Source organism: Nyctibius grandis, chromosome 4 (assembly GCF_013368605.1).
Source record: "Nyctibius grandis isolate bNycGra1 chromosome 4, bNycGra1.pri, whole genome shotgun sequence".
NCBI classification, from domain to species: domain Eukaryota; kingdom Metazoa; phylum Chordata; class Aves; order Nyctibiiformes; family Nyctibiidae; genus Nyctibius; species Nyctibius grandis.
The window spans coordinates 62,917,669-62,933,661 of NC_090661.1; the positions used below are offsets into that span (position 1 = coordinate 62,917,669).

The window sequence follows — 15,993 nt, forward strand, 5'->3', positions numbered from 1 at the left end:
GTCTTTACTCCAGCTTCACAGCAGAAGCAGAATTGGGGCACAACAGAACACTTGCAGTGTTTCCCGCTGACCAGATGCCTTAAAGGTCTTTATCATGTGAGGCCACCCCTGGGGAGGGCTGATTTTTGTCAGCACTGAGTGCCTTGATGGGTGATAATACAAGAGGTTCGGGAGCACCAGAGTCAGCCCTCCCAGGACACGTGGCGACTTTTTGAGCTGCTCTAGGTAGTTCAGTGCAGACCGCTGTTGCAGCAGCTGGGTCTTGGATTAGCTCTATGTTCTGAGACATTCATGATGCCCAGGAGGAAGAGTAAAGCAGAATAATTTAACACAGATGTGCTCACAGATATGTCAGAGGGGAGAATCTGTGCCTTCAGAGCCACCCAAGTTTGAATTTATTTGTGAGGGTAAACGGTGGTCAGTGGAAGGGATTTTAAACTAGGGAAAATTCTGAAATATTTATGGGCAATCTTGACTGGAGTCATGCAGATATTTCTTCCTACTTTGTCCTCTCTTTGATTGCTTTTCTGAACTTAATATTTCCTCCCTTAATTAAGGATTTTTCATGATCCTTTCTATATTTTCTCTTTCATTCATAGCTGAATGCACTTGATTATTCTGTTTTCCTGAATATATGGAATCTCACTGTTGTCTAGCTACCAGAGTCTCTTTTTCCCTTTGGCTTCTTCCCTTCTTTCTGCCCTTCCTAGCTTGTCAAGAGGAGCACTTCTTCCACCTCCCCAACACCCCAGCCTTCCCAGTCTGCCTGCTTTTTTGGTTCCTGACTCCTGAACACCAGTTCTTGCTCTGGCTCCATTATTTGGGGCTCCTCAGCTCGGCAGCAGTGGCAGCTGTGCTGGTGGTTTTGCTGCAGCAGGAACGGAGCATTCCGTAGGTAAAATGATAAGAGTGACTTTTCTGTGGGTATGTAATTTGACAGTTTGCACCTGTTTTGCAATAACGTATTTAACTGTTTTAATACTTCATTAAGACAGACTTAGCAGGCAAGATAGTAAAATCAGACTGATAGCTAATTGAATATTTAGTTCTCATGGCTGACTTGCAGTCACTCTAACACTCAGTTTACTGTGTGAGGGATGTGGTTTGCAGGACAGATGGACTTCCAAGTGGCACTGTCTCTATTCTGAGCTAGACTGCTTTGCTTGCTTGTGCTCGTGGCAAAATAAGACATCCCACATTATCATTTAACACAAAAATGAAATGTCAAGCCAAAATAATGCACCAGCACTATAGCTGCAGTGTTTGATCAACTGCAGGATTACTCTGAATGTACTTTTAAATTCTCTGTGAAATAGCAGTGACTTTTAGCTTTCTAGAACTTCCCTCATCCTTACTACTGGAGGATGGAAGATGCTTCTTTTGGCAGGACTTTTCAAAGAGCTTAGCCAGGACCTCACTCAGCATCAGTTAGTGCTGCTTTGCCAGTCATCACACAGTGATGCTCTTGGGGTTGCTTTCTGCTTTGTTGGTCTTTTCGTATCCTCAGTGGTGGAGCTCACTTAGTAAGAAGCACTGCCCTATGGAGTTTTTACTGGGAGGAAATGACTCAGTGGAAGTTAATCAGCATAAAATGAATCTAATCTAAACGTTATTAGTGAAGCTAGTTGGAGTCCAGGGCAAGCTTCAGAATATTCTTTGATAATGTATCTCGAGCGGGTCTTCAGGAGTTGCTTATTTCTGCTGAAATTTGAAGTTATCATCTTTGGGTCAGAAATAGTCAAATCTCTCCGTCTTCAGTGATGGAAGAACATGCATCTCACATTTTCCTGCTAAGTGCTCTTTTAAATGGTTCTGCAATTTCAGCCTATTATACCTCTGAGGAGTATCGTTTCAGAACTGATGTCAGCTAAATAAATCACAGGAACGCTGGGCTTTAAGAAACCCGTGTGTCCCTCCTCTGTTTAAAAATGCTCATTGTGTGGGCATAAGACTTCTGTGCTTGGGTGATTTCCACTGCATCATTTAATGCTGTCAGTGACCATTTAACTCACTAACAGTAGGAATAAGTAAATGCCCCCCTGAGAAGTTATTTGCTTGGCAGTATAGGTGTCAAGCCTTTGACTAAGCATCTGAAATAAAACGCAGCTGAAGCGGGAATGGATCCTCTGTGGATTTTCTAGATGTGCACTGAAATGTGGAACTGAGGGAGCTGGAGGTGATGAGAAAGATATGTCTGTGCGGATGGTGTGTTGGGGAGAAGGAAGGTAACCTGAAAACATAACCCACCCCAGAGCTTTTCATGGTAAAGGAAGCTTTACATGCTTTACAGATGCTAAATTGTATTCAGACTGCTATATGTGATCAGGAATGTGAAAATACTGATTTTCTCCCTTGTTCAGTCCCTCCCTTTCCTGTCTGATACTTGCCTGAATCTAGTGCTTCAGATGAACCCCTTGTTAACCATGTCCTGCATTTTTTCTGTTATTCTTTCTACTCACAAATGTGCCTGTTTCTTCCCTGGAACAATCTGAATGAGCAGAATGCTTTTGCTTTTCATACCAGATCGTTTTTGATGAATAGCATGGAGTGTAATATCCTTTGTAATGAAAATAATGTATTGCCTGGTAAGTCATTTTGATACTGTCTTCTTTCTGTATGCCAGGAGCTGATATTGTGGGGCAAGATTTTAAGTGATCTGTTTAAGTAATTACTTTAATAATGAAGGGCTAGTTAGCACCATTGTTTCTGTTTCATTACTTTGTAGTTTTAAAAATGTCTTTATTCCTTTTTCTTGATAGAATACAAATGAGACTAGAATTTTATTTTCCTCAACCTGACTGTTTCATGAGTCTATGTCTTGCTGGCAAATAAGTCCAACTTTTTCACCTAAGGAGAGTGCTTAGATTGATGTGGTTCTGCCTGCTTTAGCTCAGTTAGTTCATGAAACGGAGCGAGGAAATATTGCTGGCATTCAGGTAGCTGTATTTTCAATACATCGCTATCTATGTGGTATGCAGCCCGGGAACTGACATATTTCTATATTAGGTGTTGACAGCCTTGCTTACATAAAGATTAACCTACACAGGTTTTCAGCAGTTTGTCATATGGTACAACTGTAAACAGCAAGCGTGGAAGTGCAGCAATATGTTCATCTACTCTTGCTTTGTTTAACATCATTAGTGAACAGAGCTGGAAATGCTGTGTGGCAGGCTGAGGTGACTAGCTGTTAGTCTGGTATATATATATATATATAAAAAATACATATATATATATATAAAAAATATATTTTTATATATATAAAAGTCAGTTACTGAACCCTGGTCCTGTCTTCTGAAGCAATGTTCTTTGGCCATTGAAAAAAGCATCTGAGATGTGCAAGCCGAGGAGAATATGGAGCTGCCATCACTCACGACAATTCTGTAGCAGCAACCTCAGAAACTGCTGGTCTGGGAGAGCAGAAAAAATGTTTGGAGTGTAACAGTCAGTGCTCGTGAAGATCTGCTCTTTGGTGTTTCTTAAACCTGGGGAAAGATCGCAGAGAAAAGCTGTGAAAATTCCTCCTTGGCTTCCTGCATGCAAATAGCTTGAATGCTTGAAAATGGGCTTGTTTGGTTGTGTCTGTTTAGATAATAATGTGTAGCTGAGAGAAGGGATCAGCTCTTGGGTATGTACAGCACGAGGAAGCTCTTCTGATGTCAGGGGTAGCCTGCAGGTTTGCTTTAATTTGTCATATTACAGAGGTCTATTTGAGACTGTCCCAACTGACTTTGCCTGGTCTTTCTGTGTGGTGCCTGAATTCAGGTGAGTCTCGACTACTGCTCACTGATGCATTAAGCCTGAAATCCATATGTTATGAATAAAGGGAGAGCAACAAGGATGGTCAGAAATCGAGGAAACTTGACCTGTGAGGAAAGGTTGGAAAGGTCGGGACTTTTTCATTTGTAAGAGAGAAGATTTGAGGTGTGGTAGTGGTCTTCATACAGGTTACAGCTGCTGTGGCAGAAGGAAATAAGGTCCTCTGCATGTCTGCTGGGGAGGTGGGTGAAAACAAGGAACATAAATCCCACCAAGGCAGATTTATAAGAGACATGAAGTGTGAATTTTCTAACAGTAAGAATAGTTAAAAACTGGAATTGATAACCTTGGGAGGCTGTGGACTTGCTTTCACTGGAGGTTTCTAAGAACAAGTTGGACAAATATATATTGGGAATGTATTCGGTAAAGTTCATCCTACCATGGAGCATTGGGAAAATGTAGATAACCTCTTAAAATCTCTTCTGGGCCCATCTTCTCTGATGAACTGTGAGCAGATGATGTTCCTAATATGTCAACATAGCTGATTTTTATTTCTGCCTTGCTGATTTTAATAAGAGATAGTAAGAGAAAATTAAGAGGTCACTCAAAGAGAAAGGCTGAAATTCAAGCCTGAATTGCAAGATTATGCTATGTGCAAGAGGCAAGGCATGAAATTAATCTCATATTGGAGATACTTTCTCTCATAATGCTGGCTTGGTAATATCCCCACAATATTAGATGTGGTTTGACATTTTGGAATGTTTCAGAATAATGGTTTTCTATTGAAACTTTATTACCAACACCCATTATAAAAATGCCATTGTTTGGGGCTGTGCATTGTGATCCAGATGAACTAATTATTTATTGAGGAAGCTGAACCACTGAAATAAGGAACATTAATTGTTTGTTCTTCCTGGCAGTGCTTCTTGACAGCATTGCTGGGACAGCTAAGCAAACAAAGGTTTGGTGCTGTACTTGTGAAATACTACTAACATGAGAAAAGCTATTATATCCTCCTGAAGCTATATATGCATCACAGGAACCTAGTAAGCTTGTTCTAGGGGGAAGAACGAACCATAACCTCAAAATTTAATGTATGCTTTATAAGTGACTCCTTGGACAAAATTTACTGTAGGAATACAGATAGTACCAGTCCTTTCCAAACCTTCATGACAGATTTAGACATTCCCAGTTTTCTGTTTAAAAATGGCTCTTTCTGAACCAGATTTTATTTTCCAAATTGAATGCTGTTAGTGGAAACGGGTACCTTGGTTATTTTTAAGTTTGCTTGGGGTTTTGGATAGCAACTGCACTGTTTCATTGTGCTACTTTTCTAATTTTAGAACCACAAATCAAACAGTAATGGCGATAATAAAAGTAATAATGCGACCAAGTTTATTCTGTGAGTTGCGGAAGGCTCAGGACACAGTGCTGGAGGGTGTATTGTAGGACATCCGTCTATTTGTTGTCTGTATTGACAAGTAATTAAGGAAACAATAACTGGAACTGCAGATACAATGACAGACTGTGACTTTCCCACTGCTTCCTTTGGAGCTGGCTTGCAGTGGGAAAGTCTTGGGATAGCGGTTGTGTGCTGGAGGAGTGATGCCTTGTTGGGCTGTGAACTCGGAAAGTTTGGAAGAGTAGACTGATTCCCAGCATTTTGCAAGCTTTGCAGAGGGTTCAGAATCAGGATAAAAATTGCTCCTGTGATGGCTGTCAAGGTCAAACCAAAACTTTTGAGCAAGTGTACTCTTAAGTAAATGCCAAAGTTCAGGGTATTTAAGGCTTGGACTGTAGACTTCTTTGTCCTTGACCCTCTCAGTAGAGCCCCTAAGCATTCTCACAGTATGAATAATGACAGTCATCTCTGAAAGATAAGGCTGCTAATAGCAGTAAAACTTTAATATGTAATGAGTCATGCTGAAATGAATGTGCAGAAGTTTTCTTTTATTATTTTTGTCAGTGGAGCTTAATAATGGGAAGCAGGATTCCCAGTTCTATTTCTGACTTGTGGTGGTTTGTCTGTAAACCCACTGTGTCAATTATATCTTCTGTATCTCTCACCTGACCTATTTCTACTATGTGTCCCAGAGTATATTTCACATCACTGTTCCTTCTGAAGCTTAATAATTACACAAAGTGTTAAGCAAAAATTTTATAATTGTGCATAGTTATAAATTTTCAAATCTAGTTTTCTTTTTCATGGAGAAATTATGCCCAGAAGGAGCACTGTTCTTTAGGGATTTAAATTGTGCTGTTTACTTTCACAGCTATAATGTGCAGAACACGTGCAGTGAGTGTAAGCTACAAGCAGCTTGCAGTACATCAGAATATCTGAAATGTCATGTTAACCACATAGGCAGAATTTAAAATAAAAAATTGTACGGCTCTTTTAATGGGCAGGCTTTGTAGCTACTGTTGTTGCACAGTCATATTCCCTAGGTGCTGAGCATTATGTCATTGATCTGGCTATGTTTTTCCTCACTGGCCTCATCCATGCATGGCAGAAAACCTAGTAATCTGTAAATTGTGTGGGGGAAAGAGCAGGCTAGAGACTGTCCCTTGTCATTTGATATTTGAGTGCCCCTGCATGTGCCATATATTAGTTTTATTTTCTACTGTGACACCTAGCTATGAGAAAAGAACTCTCCAGAGCATCTTAAAAGACATCTTCTATTAAAGAGGGGAAGAGTTAAGCAAAACACAGACAGTAGATCTCACAGCCAGAGGTAAAAATAATATACATGGATGTCTCTCATGCTTTAATTGGAAGAGAGGCATAAGAGTGTGTAGCATTTCCCTTATAAGAATGTGTTGTAGAAGAGTGCTTGGTGGAGGTTGAATGGGGAGAGTGAAGGTAGGTGGAAAGCATACATTTGTGTCAAAGCTGTGACAAAATGCTTGGAAAATGCCCAGAAAAACAAATGACTGTACTGCTTAAGTTTTGCATAGTGTTCCCTACCGGTCATAATTTTCCCTGTGAGGAAACAGAGGTTAATATTGGAGAAGGTCAGACAGCCCACTGTGGTGCTGAAGAAGGATGTGAGGGCCTCCTCTGCAAGATTAAATTTGAGAAAAAGCAGGAAATCAGAAAAGAGGGATGGCACCTAATTAAGCTCCTACAGAAAGCGATCTGATATGAGCCTGACTTCTCTCTTTCTGGTGCTGGACAAAAAGGGCCCAGTTTACAAGAGCTTAGCCTTCCCTGTCTGCATGGGACGAAGTGCCCCTGAGAAAAGGATTGCTGGAGTAAAAAAGGACTGGAAACTTATGTGTAAATTCAGTAATGGGTTGTTGGACAAGGACTGCAGAAAATCCAGCACTCTGGAGTGTCTCAGAAGTGGCTCCCTGTAAATACATACTCTCATGAATTTTACTGAAGTAATGAGTTTTGTGAAGTTGGATTTTGTTTAATTTAGTTGGGCCCATGTCCAAACCAGCTTGGCCTATATTTTGGCCTAATGTGTACTTGGCAGGGATGCCACCAAGTATATTGCTGGTGCTGCAGTAAGTGCAGAAGGATTGATGAGTCCTTACGTATTGCTTTTTGCATGGACCAGTCCAGGAGCCCAAGCAAAGAATGTGAAGGCTGCTGCCCAGCTGGCTTTTGTAGTAGTTAAAGAACTGACTGTACTTTTTGTAGAGGCTGCGGATGACAATTACTTAATTTCATATTCAGAGTCTACAGTTTGACAGTGATGTTTCGTTTTGCCTAAATTACCCTATTCTTTCCATTAGATCCTTAACTTTTCCCTTTTGGAAAAAAAAGCAAACAAAAACCAAAAACCCAACAAGCTGTTTGATACTTCTGGTACAAGATGTCTGCGATGTTCCACTCCAGAAACAACCTCATTTTAATGTTGGGCAGGGTAATTCTTGCATTCAAACACAGTCAGGTTGTAATTAAGCTTCGTGCACTGCTACCTGAGAAGAGATGCTTTTTAAATGTGAACCACATACATCATTATCAGTGCAGTTGGCCTGTTGCCCATCAAAGCACTGATTGTTTTCTACAACAGCTACTCCAGTTCCTCTGCTTTTTCAGTTTCCTGTTATCTTGCATGGACATCAGCAGTCCCTTTGCCAAATTTGTTAGTAAAATCGTGGCACTCCAGACTCATAGGAAGAGGATTTGTCAGCACTATAGCAGTTAATTGCTTTAGCTAGCATATGGCACTGTCCTTTGAACAGTGGAGGTGCAGAAAGTGCGTGAATACTGTTGGAAGTGGTTCACTTTGAAAGTTGTTCTGTCTTAGTGGGGAAGTTAAGACAACTGGTAATGGATTTGATATCTTCGATCTGCTTTTTGAAGTGGTCCAAAACTGTGTTACTGAGCTATTTTGGTAGATGCTATAGTTTAAAAGGCTGACTTTTCTGTTTATTTGTTTATGTATTTTGCTTAGCTTGGCCTTTTTGGGTGCATTTACTCATTGAGTTGTTAGCGCTTAGTTAGGTGCTTGAATACACAATTCCTGAGTAAATTTGTCCTTTGTATCTCATTCTCTTTCACATATGTTTCCCAGAGGAGGTCCTTCAGCCAGATCTATTGAAGGAATAATTATTTCATCAGGATTTAATGTATATCTTGATTGCACTTTGAAGACATTCTCTTGAGGAGTTTTTATCATTTCAACAAGGGATCATAGCATGTAAACAAGGAAATAAACATTATCTTTCATATTAATCAACAAGATGATTAAATAATAACCACAATTGTTAATTAGTACTTGGAGATAGAGGGTAATGACCGTCTTGAGTTCGACAATGAGAGTACCAACAGGTAGAGACTCTTTTCTGCGCAATAAAGCTGCATATAATTTAGGAGGCATTACGGTTTTAATGTGCAGCTGCAACCGTGATGAAGTTGTGCAACTGTTTGCCTGGTGTCCTATTTCAGGCATATGTTTTCATAGTGAATGAGGTATTAGCAAGGGGATTTGAGATTTAGGCAGTCAAATCAGTTCTCATTGCCACCAAAAACCCAAGGTTCTGTAGAAACTCGTGCTCGCAGTGTTTTGCTTCGCTGTGGGACGCAGTTCCTGCTGGTTTCAGGATGCAGCAGGAGTCAAAAGCTGCTTCTTTCCTCAGAGGCAAAAGTCCAGCTTGGCCCTCACAAGACAGTGAGTGGCTTCTGGCTGTCTCTGAGCTTGGAACTGGAGCCTCATTTTTTCATCACTCGAGTCTTTGTCTTTTCCGAAATACTGCAGTGTTTATAGAGGTAGAAGGAAGCACTTAGGGGGTCTGCATCTCCAGAAGTTGACAAAGTAAAAAGGTCCAGGAGTTTAACACACAAGTTTGGGAATATAGAGCACAGGACTGGGAATTTTGGAGCTCTGTATTGAGAGTCCTGCCCGTCGTACTGACTAACTGTTTGATCTTGACCCAAGTGAGTAGATTTGCTCCTCCTGCAGTTCTTTGTACTGTAACTTATTTGAAGCGAATAGTGCTGCTGGAAGAAACTGTGCAGCCCTTCTGCTCTCAGTGTTCACTTTTGCTTCTAACCTACTATAAATACAAGCAAAGGGAGAGTTGCCTTCTCTGATCAGTTTATGAAGCTGACTCAGCCTGAGGCTGCCTGATGACTAGATTCTTGGCAAGGTTAGGGGTCTAGATTTACACTGAATTAGGTATGACAGCAAAGCGCTGCCTTAGTTTCTCCATATGCCTGTTGCTTATAATACTTCACAGATGCTAGTGCCAGTTTGATCTCACTGAAAAGTACTTGGAGATCCTGGCTGAAGAGCATGATGAAAATACAAAGTAGCCGTTGTGTATAAAGAGACTTTTTGTCATCACATGTTTGTAAACTGATTTGTCCGAAGTGCCTTTATATTGCAAGCATGGACCAGAATAGTGCTTTGTCCCCAGAAGACCTGTTGGCATCAGTAGCATGGTCTCAGGCTGCCCACAGATGCTGGCAGTGCAACACTTTGCATTTTTGCTGGCTTAACAGTGTTTCAAAGTAATGTTAAAAGATAGCATGTTGCATGCTTTTATGATATGTATCTGAGGGTGGACTATCTACTGACAGTGTCAGGGTCAGATCACACACATCTTATTCAGGTGGTATAGCTCTCCTTGGCTTTGACAGAGCTGAGATTTCACCCTCACTGCCACCCCCAACTGCCCAACATGTGCTCGCTAACACATATATTTGTTCTACTTAACTCTGCAGGGTGAATTTTCCCGTGTGGGCTGGGATGTAGAGTCGAATTTCTGTGTTTGTTTCTTGCTATACTGTTTGGTGTTGCTGATGGGGAATAGCAGGAAAACTGATTATGTTCCTATTCTTATTCACAGGGAAGAATGTTACAATTTTAATTGTATGTTTTAATTTTTTCCTTCTGCATCTTTTATTCTGCATTTCAAAAGTAGGATCACTATCATTCAGAACATTAAAGCATGTCTTTTTAACAACTTCCCCTTTTAATGCGAAAGAGTGGAATTGAGGAGGAAAAACCAATCTGTCTTGAAGGAAATTCTCTGTTATTTAAGGATTTTCAGTGCAGCCAACAAGAGAGGATCTTGAGCTCGGCTGACTTGGAGTGTTATTCTCTGCCTTGAGTAACTTGCAGAGTACAAAGAACCGCTTTCATAATATTATCACCAGCAAAGTCCGTCTGGTCCTGCCAGTGACAAGGGGATTATTTCAGCTTTTTATTACGTCAGTGAGATTTTGGCATTTTAGGATTCAGCTGTCAAGCTGTTGGGGGAAAGAAGGGAAAGTTAGATTATAATTGAAACTCTGTCAGGGGAGAAATGAACTGAATATTTTGTCAGTAATTTTTCTACCCATATTTCCTTCTATTAGTCTCCTGATGGTTTGTCCTTATGAAGTCAGCTCAGAGCGCAATGACTTGATTTGTTAAGCAGGCAGTGATGACAATGAGCATCTGTTTGTCTGGTCCAGAGTCCCATTAACACCTAGTAACATTGTCTTTTCTTGCTATTACTTTTATACAGAGCAGCACAGAAGCTTAACCTGTCTTCGAAGAGAAAGAAATACCATCCGCCCCTGCCACACACACACGACTTCTCTATTTATGCTACTAACTTTAGTGGCATCCTGCAGCTCTGTCCTCCCCCAGCACCACCATGCCTTCTGAGAGCCGTGTCCAAAATCAAGGACAACCCTGGCATTGGAAAGGTAACTTCGGATTTCAATTTTTTAAAAATAGTTTTCTAGATGAATTTTAACAGGGCTGGAAGCTTTCAGCCTGGAATGGAGTTGGATAGGCTCAAGGGAAGGGTCTTGGGATAGGGAGATAGCCACAACCATTTGAATGTGCCTGAGACCTGTTATCACCTGTTGACTTTGGAAAGAGTTGGCAACCTCAGAGCAGATTCAGTCCTAAAGTGTTGGCTTCCTTGAAGCCAGTTAACATCTCTGACAACAACATTGGCAAAGGTTGTTTTGTCTTTCCCTCTATTGAAGCAAGAGACATTTTTCTTTGGCATCATTGGTCCAAAACCAATGCCCATACAGGCTTCAGCCTTGGCAGAAGTAATCTTTGCATTGCCAGCAAGGCTCAGCCACTGGTGCTGGTGCTGTCTGTCTGCTTGAGGTTAAGGAGATACGTTGAGGGTGCTTTGTTTCCCTCTGCTTCACATGTCATTGTAAATCAGGAGTATGGAAATGAAGTAGCAGGAGAGAAATAGACCTTTCTCTAACTTACGAAATAGCAGCACCTTTCAAATTGTAAAACTTGTACTAATTTTATTTAAAATTAATTAATATATATAACACAATTATTTAGAGCTTTATTCATATTTATGACTGTTTAATCACTCACACAGCAGAGTCTGAATACTTATTTGCATAGATTACAAGAGATTAGCGGTTGAAGATAGAATTGAAGTATGTGATGTGCACAGGAGAGCTAAAATACGCACCTTGAGTAATCAGCATTAACCACAGATCAGCATTAATATAAAGAGATTGTCAGCCTAAATACCTATAGCTGACACTGTTGCTTGCAGAGAATACTCTGTATTTCTTAAGTCAGTGAGTTTGTGCTAAATGGAAAACAAAGGAGTAATTGGGGCTATTTTAAGCAGGTGGAAACTCACAGGTGAAAATGTGGTTTCTTCTCCTGTTTTTCCGGTGTGTTAGAAAAGAGGATGTAGTATTAAATGGTGGCATACAGCAAACCTGGCACGGTAATTTAGAGATTCCCAGGTGGAGGAGGGTTTGCTAAGGAACGCCCTTTCTATGTGTGTGTGTTTTAGCAGAGCCTATTTGTTGTGTCTGCCTCTTCTCTGTGAGGCTTAGCACTTGGCCGTGGCACCAGCGATAACAGGGAGCATGGCATTTCTGAGTGTTTTTGCCTTAGAAAGACCTTTAAAGCATGCTTGTATCTCCTTGTGCCTGCAGCTCAATAAAAGTGTCTTTGCACCTTGCTGCACTTGTGTGCCTGCAGCTATGTGTAGCCAAGAGACTTCAGCCTTTTTCCTGCACTTTGAGGGTGGCTGGTGGAGCTTACCAGCACGACTTGTGCCTCGTGGAAAGCTCTGGTTTGTCTGGTGTCTTCAAACAGATCAACGAAGTCTAATAAGGATCAAGTGCATGATCCCAGATGGCAGGAGATTATATGCTTTGGGTCGTGTGGTCTACCTACTTTCTTCATTAGTGAGCACAGCAGAGGGCTTTCAAAGGAAAGAGCTCTACCAGAACGCCAAGGGGCATGGCAGGACCTTGAGCAGCTACGCTGCTCAGCTCTGTGAGCTTCTCCTCCAACATGGGATATATCCCATGCTGGCAATATGGGTGGTATTTCTCTGCTGTCTGGCACACTACACCAAGAATTTCCAGACTTTATGGGTCAACAAGCTGCCGTTGACCCTCAGATGTCTCTGTTGTTTAGCTCTCAGCTGAAAACATCATTGAAGATACTGTTTGGGCCCAGGGTTCCAGATGTGTCCTCCTCACTGTGTACTTGTTGACCACAATTTGGAGGAATCCTGTGCTGTGCTGGAGAAGATAAGAGCTCTCTTCTAATTGAATCAGCCCTTTAATTCTTGAGTTAACATCTAGACCATCCAAATGGTGATGGGGTGTGCTAGTTACTAGTTTTAATGCTCCTCAAAAAATAAAGTAACTAGGTGTCTTCTCTGATCCACAGTTTAAAATATGCAATACCTATTAAACATCTCTCTTAACCCATTCCTCTTTTGCAACTTTATAAATTACAGCCTTTCCCCATAGAAAAAACCCTCCAACGATATAGCTTTTTGTAAAAATTATGAGTCAGCAGAAATGAAATCTGATGTATCCTAATTCACAGAACTTGTGGTCCAAAGAAAAGTGTCAGTCCTGTACAGGTGTTCTTTTAGTACTAAACACTGACAGTTTCACCTTCTCTGAGCGATGTCAAGAAGCTTTTGGTAGCATTTAGCCCACTGTGCAGTAACATTCTCCATTATAATTTTCTCTTCACCAGCTTCTGTTGATCAAGATTTAGTCAGCTAGTATCTCTTTATGAGGATGATGGGAATAATGTAATTACCGTTCTTCCCCACTGCTTGAAGTATCATAGCAGTTGAGAGAAGAATCAGTAAATGCTGGCAGATGTGCTGTGGTCCTCTGTTAACTTCAGTCCCACTTCTTACTTTACACTCCTCCTGGTTATCTTTTTCTGTGGCTTTTTCTTTCAGCCTGCCCAATAATAAGTACAAGATATGCATAGGGGAAAGAATCAGTGATGGATTCTGGAGTCACTTTTTCCTACTGCAGCATCTGTGGCTGTGGCTGGTGCTCTCCTTGGTTTGTGTGATCATTCCCAGGTCAGCGGTGTCCCTTGCCCTGTTATTACTGTGTGGTTACAGTGGGTTAAGCAGCTGGTGGGGCAGCCTTTTCCTTCCTCACCTCTCAGCTTGCTGCTATTTTGTCTTTCATGGTTAGTTATGATGTGAAGGACTGGTTCCTTGATGGTTTCTGCTGTACAGATAAGAATGTAGCAGTGCTAATGGGCTGCCTAATTACAGAATCACAGAATCACAGAATGTTAGGGATTGGAAGGGACCTCGAAAGATCATCTAGTCCAATCCCCCTGCCGGGGCAGGATTGCCTAGACCATATCACACAGGAACGCGTCCAGGCGGGTTTTGAATGTCTCCAGAGAAGGAGACTCCACAACCTCTCTGGGCAGCCTGTTCCAGTGTTCAGTCACCCTTACAGTAAAGAAGTTTTTCCTCAAATTTAAGTGGAACCTCCTGTGCTCCAGCTTGCACCCATTGCCCCACCTAACTTCACCTTACTAAGCTGAGAATGACCCATTGAGGACCAGTCCTTATTCTCCTCAAGGGGGTGATTTCTCTGAGCACAGATAGCTTGACAAGTTTTCATTCCCTTCTTGTCAAATGGTTTCTTTCAGAGCAGGACAGGATTCCATAGAGAAACATGCCTTTTCTTACTGTGAAGGGGCTGAAGAGATAAAATTTAAGAAGAGCGTAAGTTATGTGAAAATGAAAAATAGAGTAACAAACTGGAAACCCATGAAGTGTCCAAGATACTTCAATGGGAGCAATGTGGCTCCGTTTATGAAAAGCTGAAGTGGTGAATGATATGTCAACTGTGCGGAAATAGCATTTATATTAGGAGGGAACTAGTGAGTAAGGCCTGAATACTACAACAACTAATTATTATCTGTAATGACACAGTCTAGGTAGTCCCATTTCTTTTGTAAATCCACTGAAAGCTTAAAGCAAGGTACATGTTGAAACATTTACAATAACCAATATGATTGGCTTTCTATATTTCCCCTGCCATGGTAATTCTTAACATTTTTTCCCTCCCACTGATGCTCAAGGTTTTAATTTATTCTATATATTATAAGAGGCACAGGAACAGAATGTGGAAAATGTGATGTCACTTTGGGGCCAACAGGGAAGAAAGGGCTCCAGAGGGAATCTAGAAGTACACTGTCGTAATGCTGATTTTCAGACCAGGCAACCAGGCAAAGTGGTTGAAACAATAATAAAGACAGAAATTAGCAGGCAGGAATTAATGTGATATAGTAGGGATCAATTGATAGAGCTTTTACAGGTGGAACACATACGTTAGCATTCTGTGAAGGAGTCAGTGAGCATTTGAATAGGGTTGGTCTGGTTGATAGAGTGTATTTGAATTTTGAAAAAGCTTTTGACAAGTGCCCTGACCTAGATTTCTTAAAAACACCCTAAGCTGTCATGTATTCTCTAGTGGTTTAGTAACTGGTAGGAAACAAGGGGGCAGATTTCACACTGGAGCAAAGTTAGCAGTGGTGTCGTATGGAGGTCCATGCTGTTCGGTGTCTTTCTAAATGGTTTGGACAAGGTGGTGAAGCTGCATATTCAGAGTAGCCAAAGCTAAAACTGACTGTGAAGACTTGCAAAAAGATCTCATGACACTGAAGTTACTGAGTGGATAAAGAGGCAGATGAACTTGACTATTGATTAACACAAGGTAATGTACATAAGAAAAGGAGCTCTAACTATGCATGCACAAACAATAAGCTGTAAGGAAATCAGGCATGACCGTAACCCATTTTACCAGTCATCATGGAAGCTACAGCGTTAGGTTTGTTATCATGAGTCTGAGCTTCTAAAAGAAATCCTTTATTGACTGTTCAGGAGGCAATAAGATTAAGCATCTTTAGTTTTAGGGGGTGACTAACAGTAGGTGATAGAAAAAATACATGTTCCTCTTCAGGCTCATAATGCTTAAATAACTTATTACCTCAAGGAAATTGATGTTTTTTTCTTTACTAGCCTTCTTCCTTGAGGTAATAACTTCAAAGAAGTTTAATAGAGGATGGTAACAACTGAAGAAAAGTAAAGATTTCCCCTCCTCCCCCATGTATATATATCTCTAAATGACCGTCTCAGAGGGGAGCTATTCCTGTGGCTGAGCAAGGGAAGAGCTGAATCCTAAGACTTCAGCATTCAGAAGCAGCAGCTCTGTGTGTTTTGCTGCTGCTACGGAGTTGGACCCCAGTAAGCCTAAACCTTTGGAAAAAACAAATTAACATCTGCACCTGGAATTTCAGCTTTCTTATTTGATGTGCACTTTCAAAGCTGCCCTACCATGACTATTGGCTTTTCCTGCCAAAGAAACTCCCTTTGGCCAAAGCACTGATTCAGTGGAGAGCTTCCCCACACATTAAGTCCTTTTCATTGGTTTCGAAGTTAACCACATGAGTAAGAATTATTCTGAACAGGGGTAAGGGACAGTTGAATCTATGGAACTGATTGAAT

At 41.1% G+C, this 15,993-nt stretch overlaps 1 protein-coding gene across 1 annotated transcript in view; it reads left to right on the forward strand.

Annotated features, from left to right (window-relative positions):
* The window catches only part of KIF26A (kinesin family member 26A), a 107,348-nt gene that overhangs the window by 65,792 nt on the left and 25,563 nt on the right, over positions 1 to 15,993 (forward strand). Inside the window, 1 exon segment of the mRNA XM_068398467.1 lies at positions 10,723 to 10,906. Within this exon segment, the coding sequence (XP_068254568.1) occupies positions 10,723 to 10,906 (184 nt within the window).